General features: G+C 40.4%; 1 protein-coding gene across 2 annotated transcripts in view; it reads left to right on the plus strand.

Moving 5' to 3' along the window:
* AOPEP (aminopeptidase O (putative)) overlaps positions 1 to 22,541 on the plus strand; it is a 318,679-nt gene that overhangs the window by 186,034 nt on the left and 110,104 nt on the right. For both annotated transcript variants that reach the window (XM_007448285.1, XM_007448286.1), the window contains 3 exons: positions 9,553 to 9,655; positions 10,309 to 10,416; positions 20,435 to 20,478. In XM_007448285.1, coding sequence (XP_007448347.1) covers positions 9,553 to 9,655; positions 10,309 to 10,416; positions 20,435 to 20,478 — 255 coding nt within the window. The remainder of the gene's footprint in view (positions 1 to 9,552; positions 9,656 to 10,308; positions 10,417 to 20,434; positions 20,479 to 22,541) is intronic.

A 22,541-nucleotide genomic window follows, 5' to 3' on the forward strand; every position in this document is an offset into this window, starting at 1 on the left:
TCCTGACTATTGTTCTGTTATCGATGCATGCAGGTCCTTTTTTTTTTAACTGCTCCAGAATATTCCAGGGTATGAACACTCCATGACTGACTAACCATTTGTTAACCATTGGACATGTTGGTAATTTCTAGTTTTTTGCTTTTACAAACCATACTGTGTTGAAGAGTTAATGTATGAATATTAAATGTAAGACCTAAGTATAGTACACAGTTGCCCACAAGACTGAGAACAGAGCTGCTCTCCCAACTATTCATCCTGTTTTACATCCTGGTGTGTGTTGGGCTTCAAACTCATGCAAGCCCTCCACCCGCTGCCACCTCTAAGTCCCCAGCACTGTGCCATCCTCCACCGAGGAGGGAAAAGTCCTTCTCCAGCTCCCACAGACCATCTGCTCCTCTTTGAGTCATAAGATGAGATGATCCTTCCCATTATCTCAGCACACAGCACCACACATGCTGTTAGTGTTCAAAACGTGCTTCTAATCTCCCCTTGTAAAATGAAGTCAGCATTTGTCTCATTTGCCTCTTTCCAAGATAAAGTCATGGAGTTTTTTTTGACACATTACAAGAAAAGTTTTCCATTTTTACCCTATCTACTTTGGCTTCCTGTAACTTTCAGGTTCTGTATATTCCTGTGTTCTGAATGTATGGAGCAGACTGACAGCCTGTGCTTCATTATGATCACCTTAGCACTTTTTAACCTGGCTTATGAGGATACTAGTTCAGGTATATTGCATATGCACCTCTCAAACACAACACTGTAAAAAAGATAACGAGAGCCTTGTATTGCTTGGATTCTATACTCTTTAGCTAAGTCTATCCCTGAATATATGTGGTTGAATAAAATTCAGTTATGGTTCCTCTAATTCATTTAGGTTTTTTTTTTTTTTTTTTAATGAAAATCACCCTTGGTGGATTTAGCAAATCCAAGGCTGCATAGCAAACTTATTGACTCCACTGCAGTGGATGAATGATGTTTTACTTCTAAATGCTGCAGCTTAAATATACTCTGGGCTCTCTTATCTCATACAATCATAGAATATTAGGGTCAGAAAGGGCCTTAAAAGTGATTTTGCCTAGCCTTCCATATCCCTGACAGACAGCCACCTAGCTTCCACCTGAGTGTTCCCAGCATCCAGATCTCACTGCTTCAGCAAGCAGCAGCTTCCCCATGGGAACGGCTCATCTTAGAATGGGCTTCCTTGGATTGGGCTGGAAGCTGCCTCCCTATAAAGTCTGCCCTGTCCTCTTAGCCCTTACCTCCAGAGTTGCACAGGATTCGCCTTGTTCTCACACAAACAGTCCACCTGTCTGAAGACCATTGTCTTTCCTTTTCCAGTCACCAGGTCACGGGGTTGGGAGAACGGTTCCCTTCTCGGGCTTGGTTCCTTGTTGTTCTCTTTGTTGACAATGGCCTTCTCCAGATGTGACACCTGAACTGAATATAGCACTCTGTTTGAGGTTACACCTGTGAAGAGTGTAACTATTATTGCTTCCCTTGATCTGGATAATCCAGAAAAGAAAGGACAAGCATTAATAGGATTAGTTGAAAGTGCTCACATATACACCATATTTCATTTTTAAACCTAGTATCATACACCTTCTCAGGGCAGTCTTAGCATTTCAACTCCCATGCATTTTTTTTCTCCTTAGTTACATTCATTGAATGCTTCCGGTGCGCCAAACATTATTCTAAGCACTCTATGTACATTTATCTCATTTCATCCTCAAAATGGCCCTGTGAGATAGTACCGTCTTCCTCTGCATTTCATAGATGAGGAAACAGATGCGTATAGCAATTGACCACCTTTCTACCGCTAGGGAGTGGCAGAGCCAGGGTGCAAGCGGAGGCAAGTCTGGCTCCAGAGCCCAGCTTCCATGATGTCTGCCCCGTTCCCAGCAGGACTTCCCGTTACATCTCATCGCTGCTGTCGATCCACCTACTATTGTGTTCATTGTTTTGGAAGCCACATCAATCACCTCTTGCTACATGTTGAGTTTACAGACAATTTAATACACCAAATCTTTTTCATAGGTAAATACTAACTTTTAAAGGCCTCTTTGTCCTTACTAACTATTGTTTTTATTAATTTTGTATCCTCATTCCAGCCTGTGGTTGCTCTTCTTGACTGTAGATGCTGTCAGTCAACCAGCTAGACTTCCAGACTCGACTTATTTGCAAATCTGTTAAGCCAATAAGTCATCATTCCTTGGGCACAGCCCTAAGGACTCCCTCCTGGTTATAGCAAGTAATTAATCAACAGCCTTGGGGTTCTGTTTTTGAACCTTCTATAAAGCCATGAAACAGCCACCATATGCTAACCACCACATCCATTCTGCCAGCTGCCAGAAGTCAGGATGCCTGGTACCCACAGTGAATTTCTGGAAGTGACCCTCAAGATCCCATGTGACCTCCTTGCAGTCCATCATTTCCTAAGTGCTCACAAACTATCTGTTCAATACCTAGTCACAAATTTTGCCTCCCCTCCTCTTATTCCCTCTTCCTTTGCAATCAGAATGACATTTGTCTATCTCCATCAGCCCCCTTCCCACCGTCTCCATGATTTGATGCCTCCAGAAGCCTGTGATGGCAGATGGAAGTTTTCCAAGCTGTGGCATGTCCCTCACCTGGGCCTGGAGTCAGAACTCCTCTAGAGGATGAAGGAGCCCTCCGCACCGGTACCAAGGATCAGTTCCCAAGTATGAAACATCAGTTCCCACATAACAGTGCTTTTTCTACCATGTATAGTTTGAAAATTATTCCCCTCGGCAGGAAAGTTGAAGCAAAGTGGGAGTCAAGTAGTTCTCTTCGTTCTGTTACCTCTTAACACCTGGTCTTCTTTAGGCTCCAAACGTCACTTCAAAAGCCCTTTTTGTTGTCCTGGGCACTCTCCCTTAGCACCGCTCATTCTGAGTTTCTGCCTTGCTGGCAATGATTTGACTGCTTCCCAGCTCTTGTAGTGAGCTCTCTCCGGCATCCCCCCTTTCCTCTTTTGTGCGTGTCCTCTGACAACCCACCTTATCAGAAACCTCCGGGGCACTCCTTGCTCTCTGTTTTCTTCTTTGTCTCCTTTAAAAACATGTGCGAATGACCTCTTGGTGTGTTGAATATGATGATATACTGCTCAGACTATTGTATTAGTCTGTTCCATGTTTCTTTCTTTTTGGGAGATTTCATTTCTTAGACAGGAATTTCTGATTTATGGCCATTCAAAACCTGAGGGCTATTTTGGTTTTTTTTTTATTAATGCTCATTACTTCCTGCTTTTCTAAGTTTCACCGTCCATTTCCCTGCCCTGCTTAGCAAAATTTGAGGAGTTTTCTGTGTTTTCTGCAGTTCTAGCTACAGTCTTTTCATGTCACTTCTCCTTTCACCATCAGGGGACAGAATATACCTTCTTCACTTTCCTGTGGCTCCTTGGAGAGATGTCTCTTTCTGTCTTAAATCATTTTATCAATTGCCTTTTTCAGCACCCGAGTGACATCTTGCTGTGTTTGCTATAGGATAACGGTCCCCGATGGGAAAAACCTTCATGTTGGGTAGCTGTTAAATCCATTGTGAAAAGCACACAGATAATCAAACTTGCGAAACACCAGTAGCTTTGACACGATACAGCTTCATCAGTTAAAGGTGTGCACAGCCTTTTGTCCAGTTCTCTTTGGCAGCACTGTCCAAAGGCAAGGCAGTGGCGAGTGTTCATTATACACATTTTATAGATGGAAAAATTGTTGCGAAAACAAATGGAGGACATAAAATTCCTGTACTTTCAATCATTCTGCCTCCATTTTTCACCCAAAATTTTAGTAATCTTTTCACAGAGTGGTATAGACTGGGGGGCGGGGGGTGTCAGGAATACGCCCATACCTAGCTTTCTAGAATTTTAAGCAACACCTGAAATTTGTTGTTTCTTTTTATTTGTTTTCTGATGATGATGCAACAAGGAACAGGCTTACAGACCAGCCCCTGAAAGGTTTATGCTCAGAATCGGGGGTCTCACAAAGGGAAGGTGTACGGCCACATTTATGTGCCTAGTCTTTTTTAAAAATACTTTTTATTTTGGAATAATTTTAGACTCGCAAGTAGTTGCTAAAATAATAGAGTTCCTGCGTACCCTTCCCCTTGCTTCCCCCAACGATAACATCGTACACGTGTGACTATAGGGTGATGTTTTTCTAACGTCTTTGCCTGTCAGAGGAAGGCTTAGCTGGCACTCCCTGACCCCAATCAGTATTCATTATGGTGAGATTAGCATCATTTATATTGTGCTTACAAAATGCCAACAGGTACTCTGGCTAAGCACTTTTAGACACTGCAACAGCCTAATGAAGTGCCACGGTCACTATCACTGTCCCCTTTTTACAGATGAAAACTGGCCTTTATGGGTTGCCTGACTCGCTCAAGATTACGTGGCACTTAAGTGGCAGAGTCAAGATTCTTAACCCAGTGTGTTATGCTGCTTCCCCAGGAGATCTCACTTGTGCATTTGGAGCTCAGAGGTCTCTAGGGGTCTCCACAAAGGTAGTATTTAACTTCCTCTGTTACTTCGGGGTGAGTGAGGCCCTGCTCCCGGACCCTCAAACCTTGCGGGGCAGCTGCCACTGCTAGAGCAGGGATGTGAGAATGCTGATTAATCCCTTTCTGTGTCACTTCTGGGGTGCTTCGTCCCTGGCTCAAGCACTACAGTGGCAAGTTTATAGATGAAGCTATCTCGTGGCTCTCACTTTTACTGCCAAGGAGTACAAGACAGAGAAAGTTGGCAGACGGCCCGTCTGGGCTGTGGCAGAGCAGTAGGTGTTCAGAACTAGGCTGACATGCCTGAGCACCTTTCAGAGGCATTTTCTCAGATCCCACCCTTGGCGATAGTCCTGAAGAATCGGTTCTTTCTTCAGGAGGTTTGATTCCAAATCAAATCATGTGGATCAAATATCACTGCCATCTGACAGCTTTTTAAATGTCCATATTGCTTCTGTGAGTGCAGTGGAAAAGGAAGGAGGTGGGCAGGGAAAGGTCATGCTAATCTCGGTTGTTACATTTGGTGCCAGGTACAACAGAAACCAAGGGCATTTAAGCCCAAACGACCTTGGTAACTTGATCTCTCACATTCCATGTATTCCAGCCAAGGAAATAAACACTGGTGTAAAATGTTGAAGAGATACTTAACACTTTTACGTTACAAAGTGCTTTTATGTTATCTGAGCCTCATCACACTCTTTACAGGTGAGGAAATTGAGCGTAAGGGAGAGTAAACATGTTGTCTGAGGTTCTCCACTTAGTTTTTGGCAAAACCGAGATGGGGGGGGCCTGGATCTTGGGGAAGCCCCAGAATGCAGCAAGGACTTTGGTGTTCCATGGACCCGGGTTCTAGCCTCAATTCTGCCACTAACTAGCTTTGTGGTCGTCTCCAGGCCTCACTTTCCTCCACTTTTAAATGGGCATCATCACAGTACCTGCCCCACAGGTTCTTGTGAAGGTAGAATGACATGATACATAAAAAGCTTGGCAGAGTACCTGGCACAGGGAGATAACAGGAATGGTAGCTATTAGTATTGGTTCAATTCTCCATCCATTAGGAATGAATCTGGCTTCAACTAATAGAATAGTAAAGCAACGTTGACTCAAACAAATAGGGGTTACTTTTCTCATACAGTGAGTGTGAAGGCAGGCAGTCTTGGGCTGGCCAGCAGCTGAATGGTACTATCAAAGACTGTTTACCTTCTTTCATTCCATCCGGGTCTCCATAGCATGTCGATTTGCTGCCTCATGATTGCAAAGTGGCTGCTGCAGCTCCATCCACCATGTTTGGGGGAAAGAGGAACAGTACTAGTCATATTTCCCCTTTTGTAAAGAAAGCAAAAGCTTTCCCAGAACCCCACTCCCAACTACAGCAGACATCTGTTTTTCTCTCATTGGCCTGGACTATGTCTTCTGACTCCCTGTAGCTTCAAGGACACCTGGAAAGTGAGTGTTTACCTTTTTAGACTTAATTGTACAAGTGGCAAGAAAGAAGGTGGATGAGAATGGGAGTAGACTGAGCCAGTTGTATTTGCCACAGTTCTTCCTGCCTCTTACAATGTCCTTAAAAAGTTTTTTATTTAATTGGTCCTCAGGTGTAGAGAGCTTAGTTAACCCTAGTCATGCGTTCATGGCACATGAACAGCAAAGCCCCTTTTCTAGACTGATTCCATTTTATTCTCACAAAATGTGTACTGTTTCATGTGCATCTATTTTTTCTTAACTTTTTAATGGAAATATATGTACAGTATAGTGCACAGGTATTTCTAGATGGCTCAATAGATTTCTACTATTTATCCTCACGAAAGCACCACTCAGATTAACATAGAGTTAATCCCACCATCCCAGAAACTTTCCTCTTTTTTCCCCACTCTGTTAATACTCTCTCCCAAAGGTAACCATTATTCTGATCTGTACCCTCCTAGATCTGTTTTGCGTGTTCTTTGGCTTCATTTAACTGGAGTCATACATTTGTATGTAGTCTTTTTGGGTGTGACTTCTTTCATTCACCTGTGAGAGTCATCTGTTATCGTAGGTAGTGGTAGTTCATTTGTTTCCTGCTTTCTCTCTGCGCTTTGTCTCCCTGCACAGACATGGAGTAAGTGGTATCATGAGAACCAGAATAGCACCGAAATGGAAGTCACCCTTTTTCCACTTGTGGAGTATCTTTTCCTCATAAAAACCGCCCCCTTTGATTTCTCACGAAGCTCGCCTGGGCACTGCCCTCTCCCGTACCATGTCTACTTTAAAAGGAATCTCTTGGGGACTTGTACATTTGCCTTGGATGCTGTCAGCGTAAAAGAATTTTCTTGAACACTTGGAGAGGGTGGAAGAGGAGAGTAAGAGAGAGACACTTTCTGGAAGGACATTTTTAGTCAGAGGAAAAAAGCACCAACTAAAGTCGTCATCTGGAACTCGAGCCTGGAAGCCAGCCTTTGGAGCAGAGATTTAGGTTGGTCTTCTGTGTTCCTCCCCTTCTAACAGTCTCCATTCAGAGCTCAAGGGCAAAAGAAACTCACAGCAGCTCTGTCTGTCTTGGGGCTGGGAAAACTGGTTTGAATTCAGGTTGACACTGAGAAGTCTTCCTCCCCCCAAGGTGTCTGGCAGGCTTTCCTATCAAAACCAGCATGGCTTTCTTTATAAAAACACTCAACTCCGGGACAAACTTGAGAGCGGGAATAAAGCTAATGCTTTTCAATGGAGCCTTAAATCAAGATGAAAGGGACTAACTAGTTATTCCTGCAAGTATGGTCACGTCTGTAAGTCAGGGATCAACTAGAAAAATTCAAACTATGCAGTTAGCTCTAGTGGCTGGTCGTCATCGTCTCTCCTTTAGGTATCTGCTGGTTCTGAGCCTGTGTCTGCTGAGATAACGTGCTAGAACATTCAGCAGAGACTTAATCAGGGGTTCTTTGCTTGGCAGCTAGAGCACACTGCAAAGGGACTGATTTGGCAAGCTGGGTCATCCTCAGGCACTGCTGTTCAGGTCCAGCGCCCTCCCATGTTTGTGTCTGCGGGCATATAGGATTAAGGGGATGAACCATTGAAATCTATTGCCTCTAACATCAGATGACCAACCTTGAATTTAGCAATATTTACTGCTAACTTTAGAAAATTTTATTAAGTTTATTGAGGAATTTCTGTATCCCCAGCCCTCGCTAAGGGCTTTGCATATATTATTTCAGTTATTCCCCAGGTGACCTGGGGAGAGAGGTAAGGTTATCCCCATTTTTGCAAGTGAGTAAATTGAGGATTAGAGAATTTAAGTAAACTGCTACTAAGTAACAGGTAGTAAAGAGTAGGATTGAGAGTCAACACTAGGTCTCTCTGATTCCAAATGCTGTGTACTTTGTAACACTACCTTTTAAAAATAACCCCTCGCTATATATACAATGAAATACTACTCAGCCATAAAAAAGAATGAAATAATGCCATTTCCAGCAGCATGGATGGATCTAGAGATTACCATGCTAAGTGAAGTAAGTCAGAAAGAAAGACAAATACCATATGATATCACTTATATGCAGAATCTAAAATATGACACAAGTGAACTTGTCTATGAAACAGAAACAGACTCACCAACGTAGATCAGACTTGTGGTTGCCAAGGGGGAGGGTGGTGGGGGACAAATGGATTGGGAGTTTGGGGTTAGCAGATGCAAGCTATTATATATAGAATGGATAAACAACAAGGTCCTACTGTATAGCATTGGGGACTATATTCAACATACTGTAATAAACCATAGTGGAAAAGAATGTGAAAAAGAATGTATATATGTGTATAACTGAATCACTTTCTGTACAGCAGAAATTAACACAACATTGTAAATCAACTATACCTCAAATAAGTTTAAAAACAGCAGCAACAAAAAATAAATATATAAATAAAAATGGGGACTTCCCTGGTGGTCCAGTGGTTAAGACTTCATCTTCCAGTGTGGGGGGTACGGGTTCGACCCCTGGTTGGGGAGCTAAGATCCCCACATGCCAAGCGGCCAAAAAACCAAAACATAAAACAGAAGCAATATTGTAACGAATTCAATAAAGACTTTAAAAATGGTCCACATCAAAAAAATCTTTAAATATATATAAATAAAAATAAAAATAACCCCTTGCCTTTCTGATGTGCCAGCCCTTCTGTCAGCCCTTGCCTTCCCCTCACCCCAGCACATGGTCTTCACTGTTTGTCCAATAAGTGACTGGTTTTCGAACAGCTAAAAGCTGTAAATACCTTGTCACTTACTTTGAATTTAGTTAGTTGTTGAATTGTCACTGTAACACAATTATATTTTATTAAGGGAATTTTAAAAAATGTTTAAAACCATAGAGCATAATGGAAACCACTGATAGATAATAAGGAGACATCATTGGTTTCAACCCTTAATGTCGCCATGAATCAAAACAAGCTGTGAGACCTTGGATACAGACTTAATTTCTGTGTGCCTGTTTCCCTCATTTGTGAAGTGAGGAGGTTGAAGTACGTGATTACCAATGTCTCTACCTGTTCTAAAAACATGGGCCTCTGTGACTTTTCTTGTTTTGTTTCTGTGGCTCTAAAATGGCTTTAGAGTATGAATATTTCTTAAAGGAGCCTTAATTACTAAATGCAAATCAAGAGAAGTAGATAACATTGGGGCTTTCAGAATTTTTTGGAGAAGATATAAGTTCTTTACTCTTCCAAGTAAAGCTACATTTTCCACTGCATTTCCCAGTCCAACATTCCCACCAAAAGAAAAGTGTATAGTTTCTTAAATAATTCATGTTGGAGCTGAGATTCCTTGAGGGTCTGGCAAGATTTAATCTTGGATAAGATGATGTAGAATATTGCCAGTAGCCAACCTCGGGTTGCCAACCCAGATATAAATCCCTCCCTGTTCAGTATATGCAGTTATAACGTAAACTGTTTTAAATTATACCTGGTACTATTGAATAGAATTAAGACGCTGCTGGGCAACTCTGAAAATAAGAAATAAGGCGATATTATGGTCTAATTAGTTAAGAATATGCTATGCTTAAAGAAAATTTTACTACATCATTTTAGACCCAATAAAGAGAAAACTGGCCATGTGAGTGACTCAGGATCTTCTGTCATCAAACACGGGCTCAATCCGGAGAAGGTCTTCATGCAGGTTCATTATTTAAAGGTAAGCATATCTGAGTGGCAGAAGCCAGTTATTATGGTGCAGCACTTTTTAGATCTTACATATAAACAGTGAAGGTTAGTAACGTGCTTGGGGCAAAACAAAAAAAAATCATCAACGTTGTAATGACATTTGACTGAGCAGATTCTGATTGTCCAATAGTTAAAGCATTTCATACCCAAATAATGAGGCATGAATCAAAGGAAGCCGAACTGTTCCCTTCCCTGCACCTCCCTTCTCCCTGCTTCATGTCAGCTTTGAAGAGCAGAATTGTAAAATCGCTGTCAGGTTCCACCTAGAAGATAGGAGTGATTTAAAAAAGTATTCTAAGTAGTAAAGGCCTTTCCTGATAGCTGAGGGAGAGAGGAGCTGGGCCTCTCTTCCCTTTTGGTCCATGATGGACATCCAGCCTTCATGTAAGCCAAGGATAAACAAGATGGTGATACCATTAGTAGATCAGTTGAAAGCAGAGTAGTTGATCCTCAAGTACCAGACTCGACCTTACTGGTAGGAATATAAAGGGCTGCCTGGGACAGGTCAAGCCAAACTTTCTAGATGAGCATAAGGTGCTGGTGGGTAGGTTAGAGTTGACTTTGTAAGCATTTTTCTGATGAACACGTGATAAGTATCTTTTTTTTCTTCTTTCTTTCTTTTAGGGCTATTTCCTTCTCCGGTTCCTTGCCAGAAGACTTGGAGATGACACCTATTTTTCATTTTTAAGAAAGTTTGTGCACAAATTTCATGGGCAGCTGATTCTTTCCCAGGTAATTTATAAGTCCTTGTGAGTCCATGATATACAGTTGGAGGGGTGTAGCTTGTGGCGACTAGATGATGTGAATATTAAAAAGTAGGGAGGGCTTCCCTGGTGGCGCAGTGGTTGAGAGTCTGCCTGTCGATTCAGGGGACACGGGTTCGTGCCCTGGTCCGGGAAGATCCCACGTGCCACGGAGCGGCTGGGCCCGTGAGCCATGGCCGCTGAGCCTGCGCGTCCGGAGCCTGTGCTGCGCAACGGGAGAGGCCACGACAGTGAGAGGCCCGCGTACCGCAAAAAAAAAAAAAAGTAGGGAAAAGATTTTTGTTTTAATACAATAGGAAAGATAGGAAGTTAATGAAGTGGACACAGGGAAGTGTTGTTTCCGGGAGGGTGATCTCCCCGTAGTTTAGGACAGACTGTAACCCAAAGCTGTCCTGTGCATAGTGATGTGGGTAGTTGCACCTTAAGTGACCTGGAAAACAAAAACGAAACAATCCTGCTCTCCCCTCCACCTGGAATGAGCTTTGCAAGGTTGGCTGCTTGTCGTTTGTCTCAGTGTCAGTGCCACAATCTCAGAGTCACTCCAGCTGAGCAGATATACATTCACCCAGTTCTTCTCTAACCTTTGCCTTTTTCATTGCCTTCCTTGCCATCACCGTTCTTCACAATTATATTTTCCTTTACGGGTCCATTTGTTTCTTTTCTCTCTCCTCCATCCTGTGTATAAGCTCAACAAGGCCACACCAGTACGAAGTACTAGTACTTTATTTCACCAGTACTTAGTATATGATTCGCACACAGTACATACACCATATATATTTGATAAACAAATAGATTAAAGGCAAGATACACTGAAATATTCAGACAGTCTGGCCACAAAACTGTCGGAGAGAGACTCTGTCAGTTTATACGGGCGTGAGGCCGAGCTGCACGTAGCAAGAAAGTTAGCAAAGAGGGAGAGGCTCTGAAAACAGTGCTCGTAGCTGATAGAGAATAAAGGATGCAGTCCCAGTGCAGATTGGACTGATGTGTATTTCTGATTTTTGACAGTTGTGCTCCTATACAGTTTTGAAGTCAAACTGTGCACAGTGTTAGATGTAAAGGATGTACGTGTATAATCTGAACATATGTGCAAGGAATAGCATGAGTGTAACAAAACTAGATACCCGTTCCGTGTCTCTACCCTCTTATTCTTTGGTTGAGGGGAGGGGCGGTATTCCTAAACATGTATTTGGAAAGGCAGCTTGAAAACTGGCTCAGGAGTCTTATATGATCAGTTGACTGAATAGCCCAAACCACTTCTCACCAAGATACTGCCGCACTGAAGGAGTGTTGGGTTTACTGTGACTTCTGAGGCTCTGATATCCGCTTCCCATGGAACACTTAGTGCTCCCTCCACCAAATTGTTCAATTTTACTTTTGTTAAACTCTTCTGAATTATAGCTTTATTGTTTTTTCATAACAGCTTTATTGACATATAATTCACACACCATAAATTTCACCCTTTTAAAGTGTACAAGTCAGTGGTTTTTAGTGTATTCACAAAGTTGTGCAACCATGACTGCTCTCTAATTCCAGAACATTTTCATCACCCCCAAAAGAAACCCCACACCCATTAGCAGTCACTGCTCCATTTCCACCTCCCACCAGCTGTAGGCAACCACTAAACCTACTTTCTATAGATTTGCCTATTCCGGACATTCCGTATAAATGGAGTCATATGATATGCAGCCTTTTGTGACTGGCTTCTTTCACTTAGCATAATGTCTTCAAGGTTCATGTTGTAGCATGTATCAGTGCCTCATTTCTCTTTTTTAATTTTACTTTTTAACCTTTTAAATTGTGATGAAATATACATAAGAAAATTTACCATTTTAACCATTTTTAAGTGTATAGTTAGTGCATTAAGTATCAATACAGTGACGTTGTTGTGCAACTGTCACCACCATGCATCTCCAGAACATTTCACTCTTCCCCAAATGAAACTTGTATCCATTAAACAATAACTCCACATTCTTTCCTCCCCTCAGCCCCTGGCAACCATCATTCTATTTTCTGTCTCTGAGTCTCTAGGTACTCTAGGTACCTCACACAAATGGAATAATACAATATTTGTCCTTTTGCATCTGGCTTGTTTCACTTAGCAAAGTCTTCAAGGTTCATCCATGTTATAGCATGTATCAGAATTTCCTTCCTTTTTATTTTTATTTATTTATTTATTTATTTTGGACCCGCCACACAGCTTGTGGGATCTTAGTTCCCCGACCAGGGATTGAACCCTCAGCACTGAAAGTGCAGAGTCCTAACCACTGGACCACCAGGGAATTGCCTTCCTTCCTTGCTATCAGTATTTCGTTGTATGCATATTCCACATTTGGTTTATCGATTCATCCATTAATGAACGCTTGGGTTATTTACACCTCTTGGCCCTTGTGAATAATGTTGCTGTGAACATTAGTGTAGAAACATCTGTTTGAGTCCCTGCTTTCAATTCTTTTGAATATATACCTAGAAGTGGAATTGCTAGATTATGTGGTATTCAATTTTTTGAGCAACTGCCATATTGTTTTCCACGAGGGCTGCACCATTTTACATTCTCACCAGCATTGCACAAGTGTTCCAGTTTCTCCACATCCTCACCAACACTTCTTGTTTTGTTTTTTTTTGATAATAGCCATCATAGTGAGTGTGAGTGGTTTCTCATTGTGGGTTTGTTTTTTGTTTTTTTTTTCCGTACGCGGGCCTCTCACTGTTGTGGCCTCTCCCATTGCGGAGCACGGGCTCCGGACGCGCAGGCTCAGCGGCCATGGCTCACGGGCCCAGCCGCTCCGCGGCATGTGGGATCTTCCCGGACCGGGTCATGAACCCGTGTCCCCTGCATCGGCAGGCGTAGTCTCAACCACTGCGCCACCAGGGAAGCTCTCATTGTGTTTTTAATTTGCATTTTTCTGGTAACTATGCTGAGGATTTTTTCATGGACTTATTGGACATTTGTGTATATTTTTTGGAGAAACGTCTATTGAGATCCTTTGCTGATTTTTTATTTGGGTTGTCTTTTATTGAGTTATAAGAGTACTTTATATATTCTAGATTCAAGTCCCTTGTCAGATATATGATTTGCAAATATCTTCTTCCCTAATTAAAAGTTACTCGTATGTTTTGTTCTAAGGGCTTTGTATTTTCGCTCTTATATTTAGGTCTCTTACCCATTTTGAGTTACTTTTTGTATATAGTGTGAGGTAGATGGTTCAGCTTCATTCTTTTGCATGTGAATATCCAGTCGTCCTTCTGCCAGTCCCATAGTAAGTTTGGAAATTATTGCTTTTTCGACTGACATGTACTCATTATAAAAAAATGTAATAAGCAGTACAGAAAAGTACAAAGAAGAATATAAAATAGCATTCAAAATCTCACCATCCATAATTACCTATAATTAATATTAGGTGAACATCATTCTAGAAATTGCACTCCGTTTCTTTCTCTCTCTGTATTATATATGATATGTATACACGTATCTATGTGTATATGGGTATATAGTGCATATGTATGTGTGTTTGTGTATGATTGTACACACATGCATAGATACAAAGACATATTTAGAAATAATTTTCTAAAAATATGATTATATTATATGTGCTTTTCAGTGAAATGTTTTAAATTTTATTTTACTTGGATTTAACACATGAAAAAGAAACTAAGGTGAATATAAAAGACTTTCTTGAACTTCAGATAAATGTAAGAGAGATCATTTCCCAAAAGATTCTTCAGTTACAGAAAGTCTTTAAGAGATTGAAATTGTTATTTTTTTTTCCCTTTAGATATATATCTTATTTTTAGAAAGCATCAGTTTTTTCTCTTATGTAAAAGATGAGGAAACCAGTAGTTATGTACTTCAACTACTTTTCCCCCAATTCTAGATTGTTCTTAATTAATATTTTTACATAACTAAGAGGTTTATATCATTTATAGTGTGTGCTGTTACTACAATATAATTTTCACATTGCATAGTCCTAGCTCTGTATGTAAAGGATTTCGGTATTGACTAACAGTCATTTTACCACGCTTCTGTATTCATGAATGCTTTATTTTGATTCAACTCTTCTTTGGCTAAATTTTGTTAGCAAATTGATGTTCAAGTTGCTTGATAATGTTTGCCTGTTGCCTTTATATTTGAATTACAAACTGTCTGGGTATAATATTCTTGGGTCATGCTTTCATTTCCTCGGAACTTTGTGGCTATTGCTCAACTGCCTTCTGGCATTAAATACTGCTGCTGAAACTTTCGAAGTCAGTCTGTTTTTTTCTCTTTATACCACTCAGATGACAGAAGAATTCTTTACCATTGATGTTTAGTAATTTAATCAAAAGTGGCTTGGTGTCCATGAGTCTGCATCAGTTTTTTTTCCTGGAAAACACTGTGCATTTTTAGACTCAGAATCTATTCTTCCTTCTTTCAGTAAAGTTGTCTTAATTGTATGTTTGAACACATTCATTTTTTTTTCCCCTGGCAGGATTCTGAATTTCAAGGTTACTGGTTATCTGTATGTTATGTCATCTTTGCCCTCCGTACTTGTTATTTTCTAGTCGCTTTTGTCCTTTATAGTATATGTTTATCTCAAGCAATATTATTTTTTATTATTAATGTTATTATTATAAAATTATTGTTTTTTTTCTTTAATAGCTATTCTTTTCCTTGATGTTTCTGTTTTATTAATGCTTGTATAGTGGTATTATTTTGGTCCCTAATTTATTCCCTTTGCTTTGAAATCTCTTCCTCTCATTTAGTTGTTTTGTCATCTTGTCTGACCTTTCATTTTACTGAATTTATGTTCTTATTATTTTCTTTTAATTTATATTTTAGTGTAAAACATTCGTGGAGAATTTTCTTCTGTGCCTTGGATTATGTTTTCTTCAAGACTGGATTCTTTGTCTTTTACTCTATGCTTCTTGTTTCTGTCTTTCTCTTTTGGTGGGTTTTTGTTGTATTAGTTCGCATAGTTGCCATACTTTTTTTCTGGCTCATTCTCAGCATGAGTTGCACTGTCCTCACCTTCTGTTTATTCTCGTATGTATTGGAACGTTATCCTTGATTTCTTTTGCAACTTGTCTTAGGAGTGTTTTTCTTCCCCTCTGAGCTACGGTTTGAAGTTTGGATATTATGCATGGAGAAGGTGGAGGTGAAGAGCTCCTCTGGAGCTGTATACAGCCTTTGTTGTAAGAATTTGGCTCCACTAACTCTTGACATTTTGTTAAAGGTGCCCAGCCAAGATTCTCTTCACCTAATTTGGGTGCCACTTTTTTCCATTGCAGGTACTCTCCCAATTAATATTCAGCTTGGGGCCCTAGAACCTATACAGTTCATGAGAGTGTCATCCTCAGCTGTTTATTTCCCAGGTTTTGCTCATCTCACTTGAGCAAACATTTTTCAGCCCCTTCACAGTCAGAAAGAGAGGAAAAATAAAGATATTCCTGTTTCTTTCCAAATGTGTGGGTGTTTGTGAGAATTTGTGGGGTTTGGGCAATTCACCAGTACCACTCCTGCTAAGCACGAGGGAGGGGGTGGTACAGAGGGAGGGTTGGAGGCTGTGTTGGAATCTTATGTTTCTTCTTTAGTTGTCTCTTTGAAGCTTATGCCACAAGCTGTATTCTTTCCATGTTTGGACACTGCTGGTGAAGTTTTTGCTAACTTTTTTTAATGGATTGTGTTTTTGTTTATATTGCTAGTTAGTTATTGATGAGGAAGACCATGATTCAGTTTCTTTACGCAGAAGTTCCTCAGTTTCTTCTTTTTCCAATTTACTTTTGAATCCTTTCCTTTCCGAATACCCCATCTGCCCAGTATTTCAGAATTATCATCTTTCTACCTCCCAACTAAAATTGCTCTCTTGAGCTTAACAATAACTTATTCCTGACCATTTCATTCCTTTTCAGTTCTTATGCTGCCAACACTGTCCTTATTTCAACATTTTGATTATTTGTTTTGCCTCTCCTACCTCCCCCTTCCCTATGACCATAGTAATTACTCATAAAACGTCCGACAGAAATCCCTAATCTTGTGTAATTACCAAGCCAGTGTCAGTTTATCCAGTAGAATCTACATGCGCCTGATTTTTGTTGAATACTTTCACCAGGACTAAAAAATAATTACCAAATTCGTCATGTGCCGAAATCGGTGTAGTTTTTTTCAATTGTAACGCTTAATTTAGTGTTGTTAGGTGATCATCAAAATAAGCTGTCTGGGACTGACCTGATTAGTATATAGATTATTAGGAGAATAATAAATGAAAGAAAAATTCCCAAGGAATGTGTTTTTCGACCAGAGTGTGGGCTTGTAATAATTGTCGGGGATCCAGATAAAATTTCACCCCGACCCACTGTCCAAACAGCAGGATTGTTGTTGCTGTTGTTTTTGTCCTTGGCTTTAATTTTTTTCAGGCATACTCTAGTGGTGAGAAACTGGGACCCCTAGTATTTGTTGCTAGCTGACTTTGTCAGTGATCCTAGATCAAGTCAGTGTCTTAGATCCTGTCAGTGATCCTAGAATCAGCCTTGAAAGAAAACCCTCCTTGTCCAATTGATATTTGTAAGTTGTTTTTATAAAAGTGCCAACATGCTGAAGGGAAGAGTGAAGACAGATGAAAATTGAAAAGAGGTGGTAAGGGAAGGAATAATCATAAGAGACATCTTTCTTTTTATAGCATTCTGTTGTGGAGAATGGGGAAAGGCTTCTATGATGAATCCACTCCAGGAGTATATGCCAATTTATGACTAGAACCAGGAAAACTAGCGTTTTGTGGTTAAGATTATGTCTATGAAAGGAATACAAAGGGCCAGTTGAGTTGATTCCACTGATGATACAAAGACTGCCTGGATGAGACCAAGTGTCTTCTTGGATTGGATGGAGCATAGGACAGAGAAGAATGTCTAGCACTGTAGACAAACATTCCCATAGCCTGTGGAAATACAGGCATCGTGTCTTAGAGATGCTTGAGGTATTGGTTTTTTGTGACCTAGGGTGATCCCTTAGACCAATCATCCTCAGCATTGGTTGGCAGCCTTCAGCTAGCTGCTGTGTGTCCTGCAGGTCTCAGCTCTGAGACAGGAAGAGGCAGATGGCCACCTGCTAAGAAGTGGGACAGTTATCTTTCTTAAAAAAATGAAGCAGGGTTTCTTGGGGACTTCCTGTAGTTTTCTTGTATTCACACAAAATCTGAAACATTGCGCCCTGCAGTTTTGTAAAGAAAGATCCAATTGTAATTGGAAAATGCAAAAGGGCAGAATTAAGGTTAACTCTGGATTTCCTGCTTCTCATGCAATTAAATTCTCCCCCTTGCCATTGAGTTAATGTAATTTCCCCCCCGCCCCACATAATTGGGCATAAATTACTGGACAAATGTGGGATAAGTTGATACGGACTATAAGGAGATAATGAAGTAAAATTATAAGAAATTATAATTACAGTACTTGGATTTTTAAGAAGCAAGAATTCTGTCATTAAGCCAATGAAATATCTGCAGAGTAATCTAATAATAGATTATGAAAAATTAATTTCTAATTCAACTTTTTTTTACAAAATAATTATTAAAATAATAAAAATAATGACTCTAAGAACCTCAGTCAAAAACACTTTTTTGCATTCTAAATATTGCTTTTGTTTCCTTTGATATTTTTTCCAATATACCCACTGCAGGTGCATTATTCTATTTGGGGTTGTCCCCTTCCATTTTGACTGATACTTTTTTTTTTTTTTAATTGAACTATGGTTTATTTACAATGTTCTATTAGTTTCTGGTGCGTACTGCAAAGTGACTCAGATATTCTTTTTCAGATTCTTTAACATCATAAATTACTACAAGATATTGAATATAGTTCCCTGTGCCATATAGTAGGACCTTGTTGTTTATCTATTTTATATATAGTAGTGTGTAACATAGTAGTATGTATCTGATAATCCCACTCCTAGTTTATCCCTCCCCCACTTCCCCTTTGGTAACCATAAGTTTGTTTTCTGTGTCTGTGAGTCTGTTTCTGTTTTGTAAATAATTTCATTTGTATTATTTTTTTAGATTCCACATGTAAGTGATATCATATGATATTTGTCTCTGTATGACTTACTTCACTTAGTATGATAATCTCTAGGTCCATCCATGTTGCTGCAAATGGCATTATTTTATTCTTTTTTATGGCTGAGTAATACTTTATCCATCTGTTGATGGTCACTTAGGTCGCTTCCATATCTTGGCTATTGTAAATAGTGCTGCTGTGAACATTGGGGTGCATGGACTGATACATGTTTTTAATATTAGTTTTGTTGTATTTGTATTGTTTATTTTGGGTGAGGCAGCAATAGGCAAGTAGAGTCTTAGAAGAACAGAAGTTGCGAGAAATAAATCTTTCACTACTGCTCTTAATAGAAAGATTTTTGCCTGTGGAAGAGATGGACCTAGCCACCCATAAACACATAGGAAGTGATGGCTGGCTCCACCAATGTAGTGATGGCTGTGCTTAATGCCATGATAGTAAAAGAACACCCTTGTCATACAAATTGTTTGCAGATTTCTATTCCTGTGTAACTCCATCTGTTTGTAATACGACGGTCTGTACTGCTGCTGGCACCTCATGCTCTGAGTCAAATGGATCTCATCAGAGCCCCGTGCTGACCCTGGATCTGCAGACTTGATTGGGGTGGGCGTTTCCGTCTGAAGGGATGCTCATTCAGCAGTGTCATATTTGGTCATCTGGGCTTACACATGTGCCCTCTTTAAAGGACCAGTTTGAAGGGTTATTTTCAATTTATTGAAAGAAAACCTTCACGTATAGGTCTTATTTATTGCTCAATATCAAGCCTCTAGAAAGTTAAACATTGTTCTAGTTTGTTTCCTGTTCTGTATTTATCCAAAATGTATCTTATCAAACCTTCAGATGAGGGAGGGTTGACACTAGACTTACCCATTTAGCAAATAAAAATGTACAAGCCCCATAACAGATAAAGAACAAATAACTTTTTAGTGTAAATATGCCCCCAATTTAACTGAGCATCCTATATTTTATCTGACAAACCTAGTTGAGACCAAATCAAGATTCCAGAGTTAGATGGGGTAAAAAGATTGGTCACAACACACAAGTTGCAAATTAAATATAAACGTGATTTTGAACATTCGTGTGTGAATATTTTTTAGGTCTTCTGGTATTGTGGTTATGTTTTAAAAGACGCCTTATCTTTTAGAGATATTTACTGAAACATTGACTGGTGAAATTATGTAATGTTTGCGATTAACTTCTAAATAATACAGGAGGTAGGTAAGTGGGTGGGGCAGATTGGCTGCGGGATAATGGGTACGTGAAGGTAATTATGCTTTTTTACTACTTTTGAATGTGTTTGAAATTTTCCATAGTAAAGGATAAAATGGGTTTGTGTGTAAGTCATGTCTTTAGATTAAAAAAAAAAAATCTATTCTTGAAACATCTTAAATGTCAAACAATTGAGGACTTGCACAGTGGCGCCAGAAGAGGCTGCAGATGGAGGCAAGGGCCCGTGAACTATTTCTGGCATTGTGACATCTTTGTTCCTCCACTGGGATATTAATTGTCTTGATTTTCGTCTTTATTGTCTATAGAGCAATGCAAAAAAGCTGTTGGTTACTAGCCTCCCAGAGTTGAGATTATTCAGTGTGTAATAGGATATCCAGGGAAAGCTCACAAAGAGTAGAGCATGGTTAAGTAGAGAGAGATAGTGCTTTACTCTCTGGCCAGCCTTTTGAAAATAGTTAAACATGAAATGAAATAAACTGTTGGGTTAGGTCGAAATAACAAACGTTACTTTTTTCAGTTTGTTTGTGGTTGTAACTGATTGGATTGAAGCCCTGGTAAATTAATAAATTGAGTATATAGCCTAATAATTCAGTATCGGCCTACCTTCCCTAGCAGGTGAGCTGTCAGCAGCCGGGAAGGCTCAGTCCCTGGCGTGACTCTGGGCAGGGTTATTTACTGATGGACATCTTTAATGATTTGTCTTTTTCTTATTCCAGGATTTCCTTCAAATGCTGTTGGAGAGCATCCCAGAAGAAAGAAGGTGAGGACCGATTTAGGAATTAAGGGCCCAGTTTTATTGTTTTATTTATTTATTTATTTATTTATTTATTTTAACATCTTTATTGGAGCCCAGTTTTATTTTTAATGTTAAACATGACTCTGCCATTGTTTGGCAAGTTGCAACCTAGAAAGTTTAATCTTCCTCTCTCAGTAGAGGAGGGACCTCCGCAGACAGCAGGAGTCCTGGGATGATCAACTAGGTCTAGAAATATTGGGAGTGTGGATTCTGGGAGCCAGCATGTGCAGCGGGGGAGCCCCAGAGTCAGGAGTCCTGAAAGTGGTAGAGGAGGCAAGTCAAGGACACTCTGTGGCCTCAGCTGCTGTGGAAAAGAATGGAGGGCAGAAAAGTTCTAACTGTTAGGGTGGCTTGTTTTGAAATGTCTGAAATGTTTCAGATTTACCATCCTTCTTTTTTTTAAGTAAACATATGGGTTTTCTTCATGTAAAAAAATCACATCGATGTGGCCATTATTCCTAAGGTCAAGAACAACAGTTTACCTGTGAGAATTTTTCTTTTCTTTTGTACTTGCCCTGAAATAACTTTTCAGGTCCTCTAATAGAATGGAGCAGTTTCCTTAGAAACTAATACAGAAAAAGGAAAAAGAAAATGAATAGAAATTGTATATTACCTCCTTAGGCTGTTACCAAAGTCTGTTTCTGAATGACGACTATGCATTCTTTAAGAAGAACTTCTCAGGACACAAATACAGCAATTTTCGTGGAAGCAACAAAGTGCATTTTTAGTTTTGGAGGTCTTCTTTCTTTTCGTCCTCTTCCTAATAAGGTTATAGAGTTCATTTGGATGGCCCCAAGCCCTCTGGCTCTGGGGGACCTGGATTTTATCATTGCGAATATTCTTTGTGGACCCACAAAGAGACTTTTGTTGTGATTGTGGAAGTTAGGAGCAGCATCTCCATTGAATGGTGGCCATGACCACCAACCTTCACCCTTGAGAGGATGCCTCGCCCAGTTAGGATCACTTTTTAGCTAGCAGGCTTAAGCTTCTTTTTAAAATTCTCCTGAAGAGTTAAGGAGATTTCATTGCTACAATGAATGTATTTCAGCAAGTATACTAGAATATATTTTGAAACTGAAACATCTTCTTTCCTGCAAACTAATCTCAGAATCTAATCCAGCTATTAAAGCAGACTGTTCACCCTTTTGCCTATGCAGCATGTTGTACCAATTTTATCCAGGTCTCCAAAGGCCCCACACCTACCCCTGGAGCTTCCAACCTTTGGCTCCATTGCAAACCGATCCTCAGGCACATCTGTTAAGCATGTGAGCTGTTCTGAACAGGACAAAGTTTTTCACTTTAGACCAGCCAGTTAGGGTCCTGGGGGTAGCACGTCTGTGTCATACTGCGTTTCCATTGTTCTCTTGCTTCGATTAATTTTAGCATTCTCTACTGAGCACCTCCCTTACCAGACTTTAGGCTGGACGCTAGGTAACAGAAAGGAATCAATTCTATGCCTAGCCCTCAGGGAGCTCCTGGTCAACTTCTGAAGACGCAGATGTACATGACACATGTCATGACTCAGGGTAGGAGGTTCTCTGGTGAGCTTCAGAGTCCTGGGTGCATGGAGATACAGTTCAGCAGTCCTAGCCTCGAGCCTTCAGGCCAGAGGTACTACTGAAGGTTTTAGGTAGGGAAGTGCCGTCAGCAGGTTGGAAAGATACTCGGGAGAGGCAGCGTGGAATATAGATGGGGGTGGGGAGAACTAGACATCGGGAGACCAATTAGAGACCGGTACCGTAGTTCACTCAAGAGATCCAGAGCTGGAGCCGTGGGTGGGATGGTGGCAGTGGGCTTTGAGAGTATGAACAGATCTCAGGAATATTGCGGAGGTGCCACAGTTAAGACTTGGTTGATTGGTTGTGAAAGCTGAAAAGAGGAGTCCAGCATGACCTGACCTTTCTGTCTTGGCCACTTAGTTACATGCTGAGTGTAGAAGCCCTGGAAATCCAGCTGGTAGTTGTTTGGTCTCAGGAATCAGTATGGGGCAGAGGGAAGGAAGGGAGGGTATTTGCAGTGGAAGAGCG

Source organism: Lipotes vexillifer, unplaced genomic scaffold, assembly GCF_000442215.2.
Source record: "Lipotes vexillifer unplaced genomic scaffold, Lipotes_vexillifer_v1.1 scaffold252, whole genome shotgun sequence".
NCBI lineage: Eukaryota > Metazoa > Chordata > Mammalia > Artiodactyla > Lipotidae > Lipotes > Lipotes vexillifer.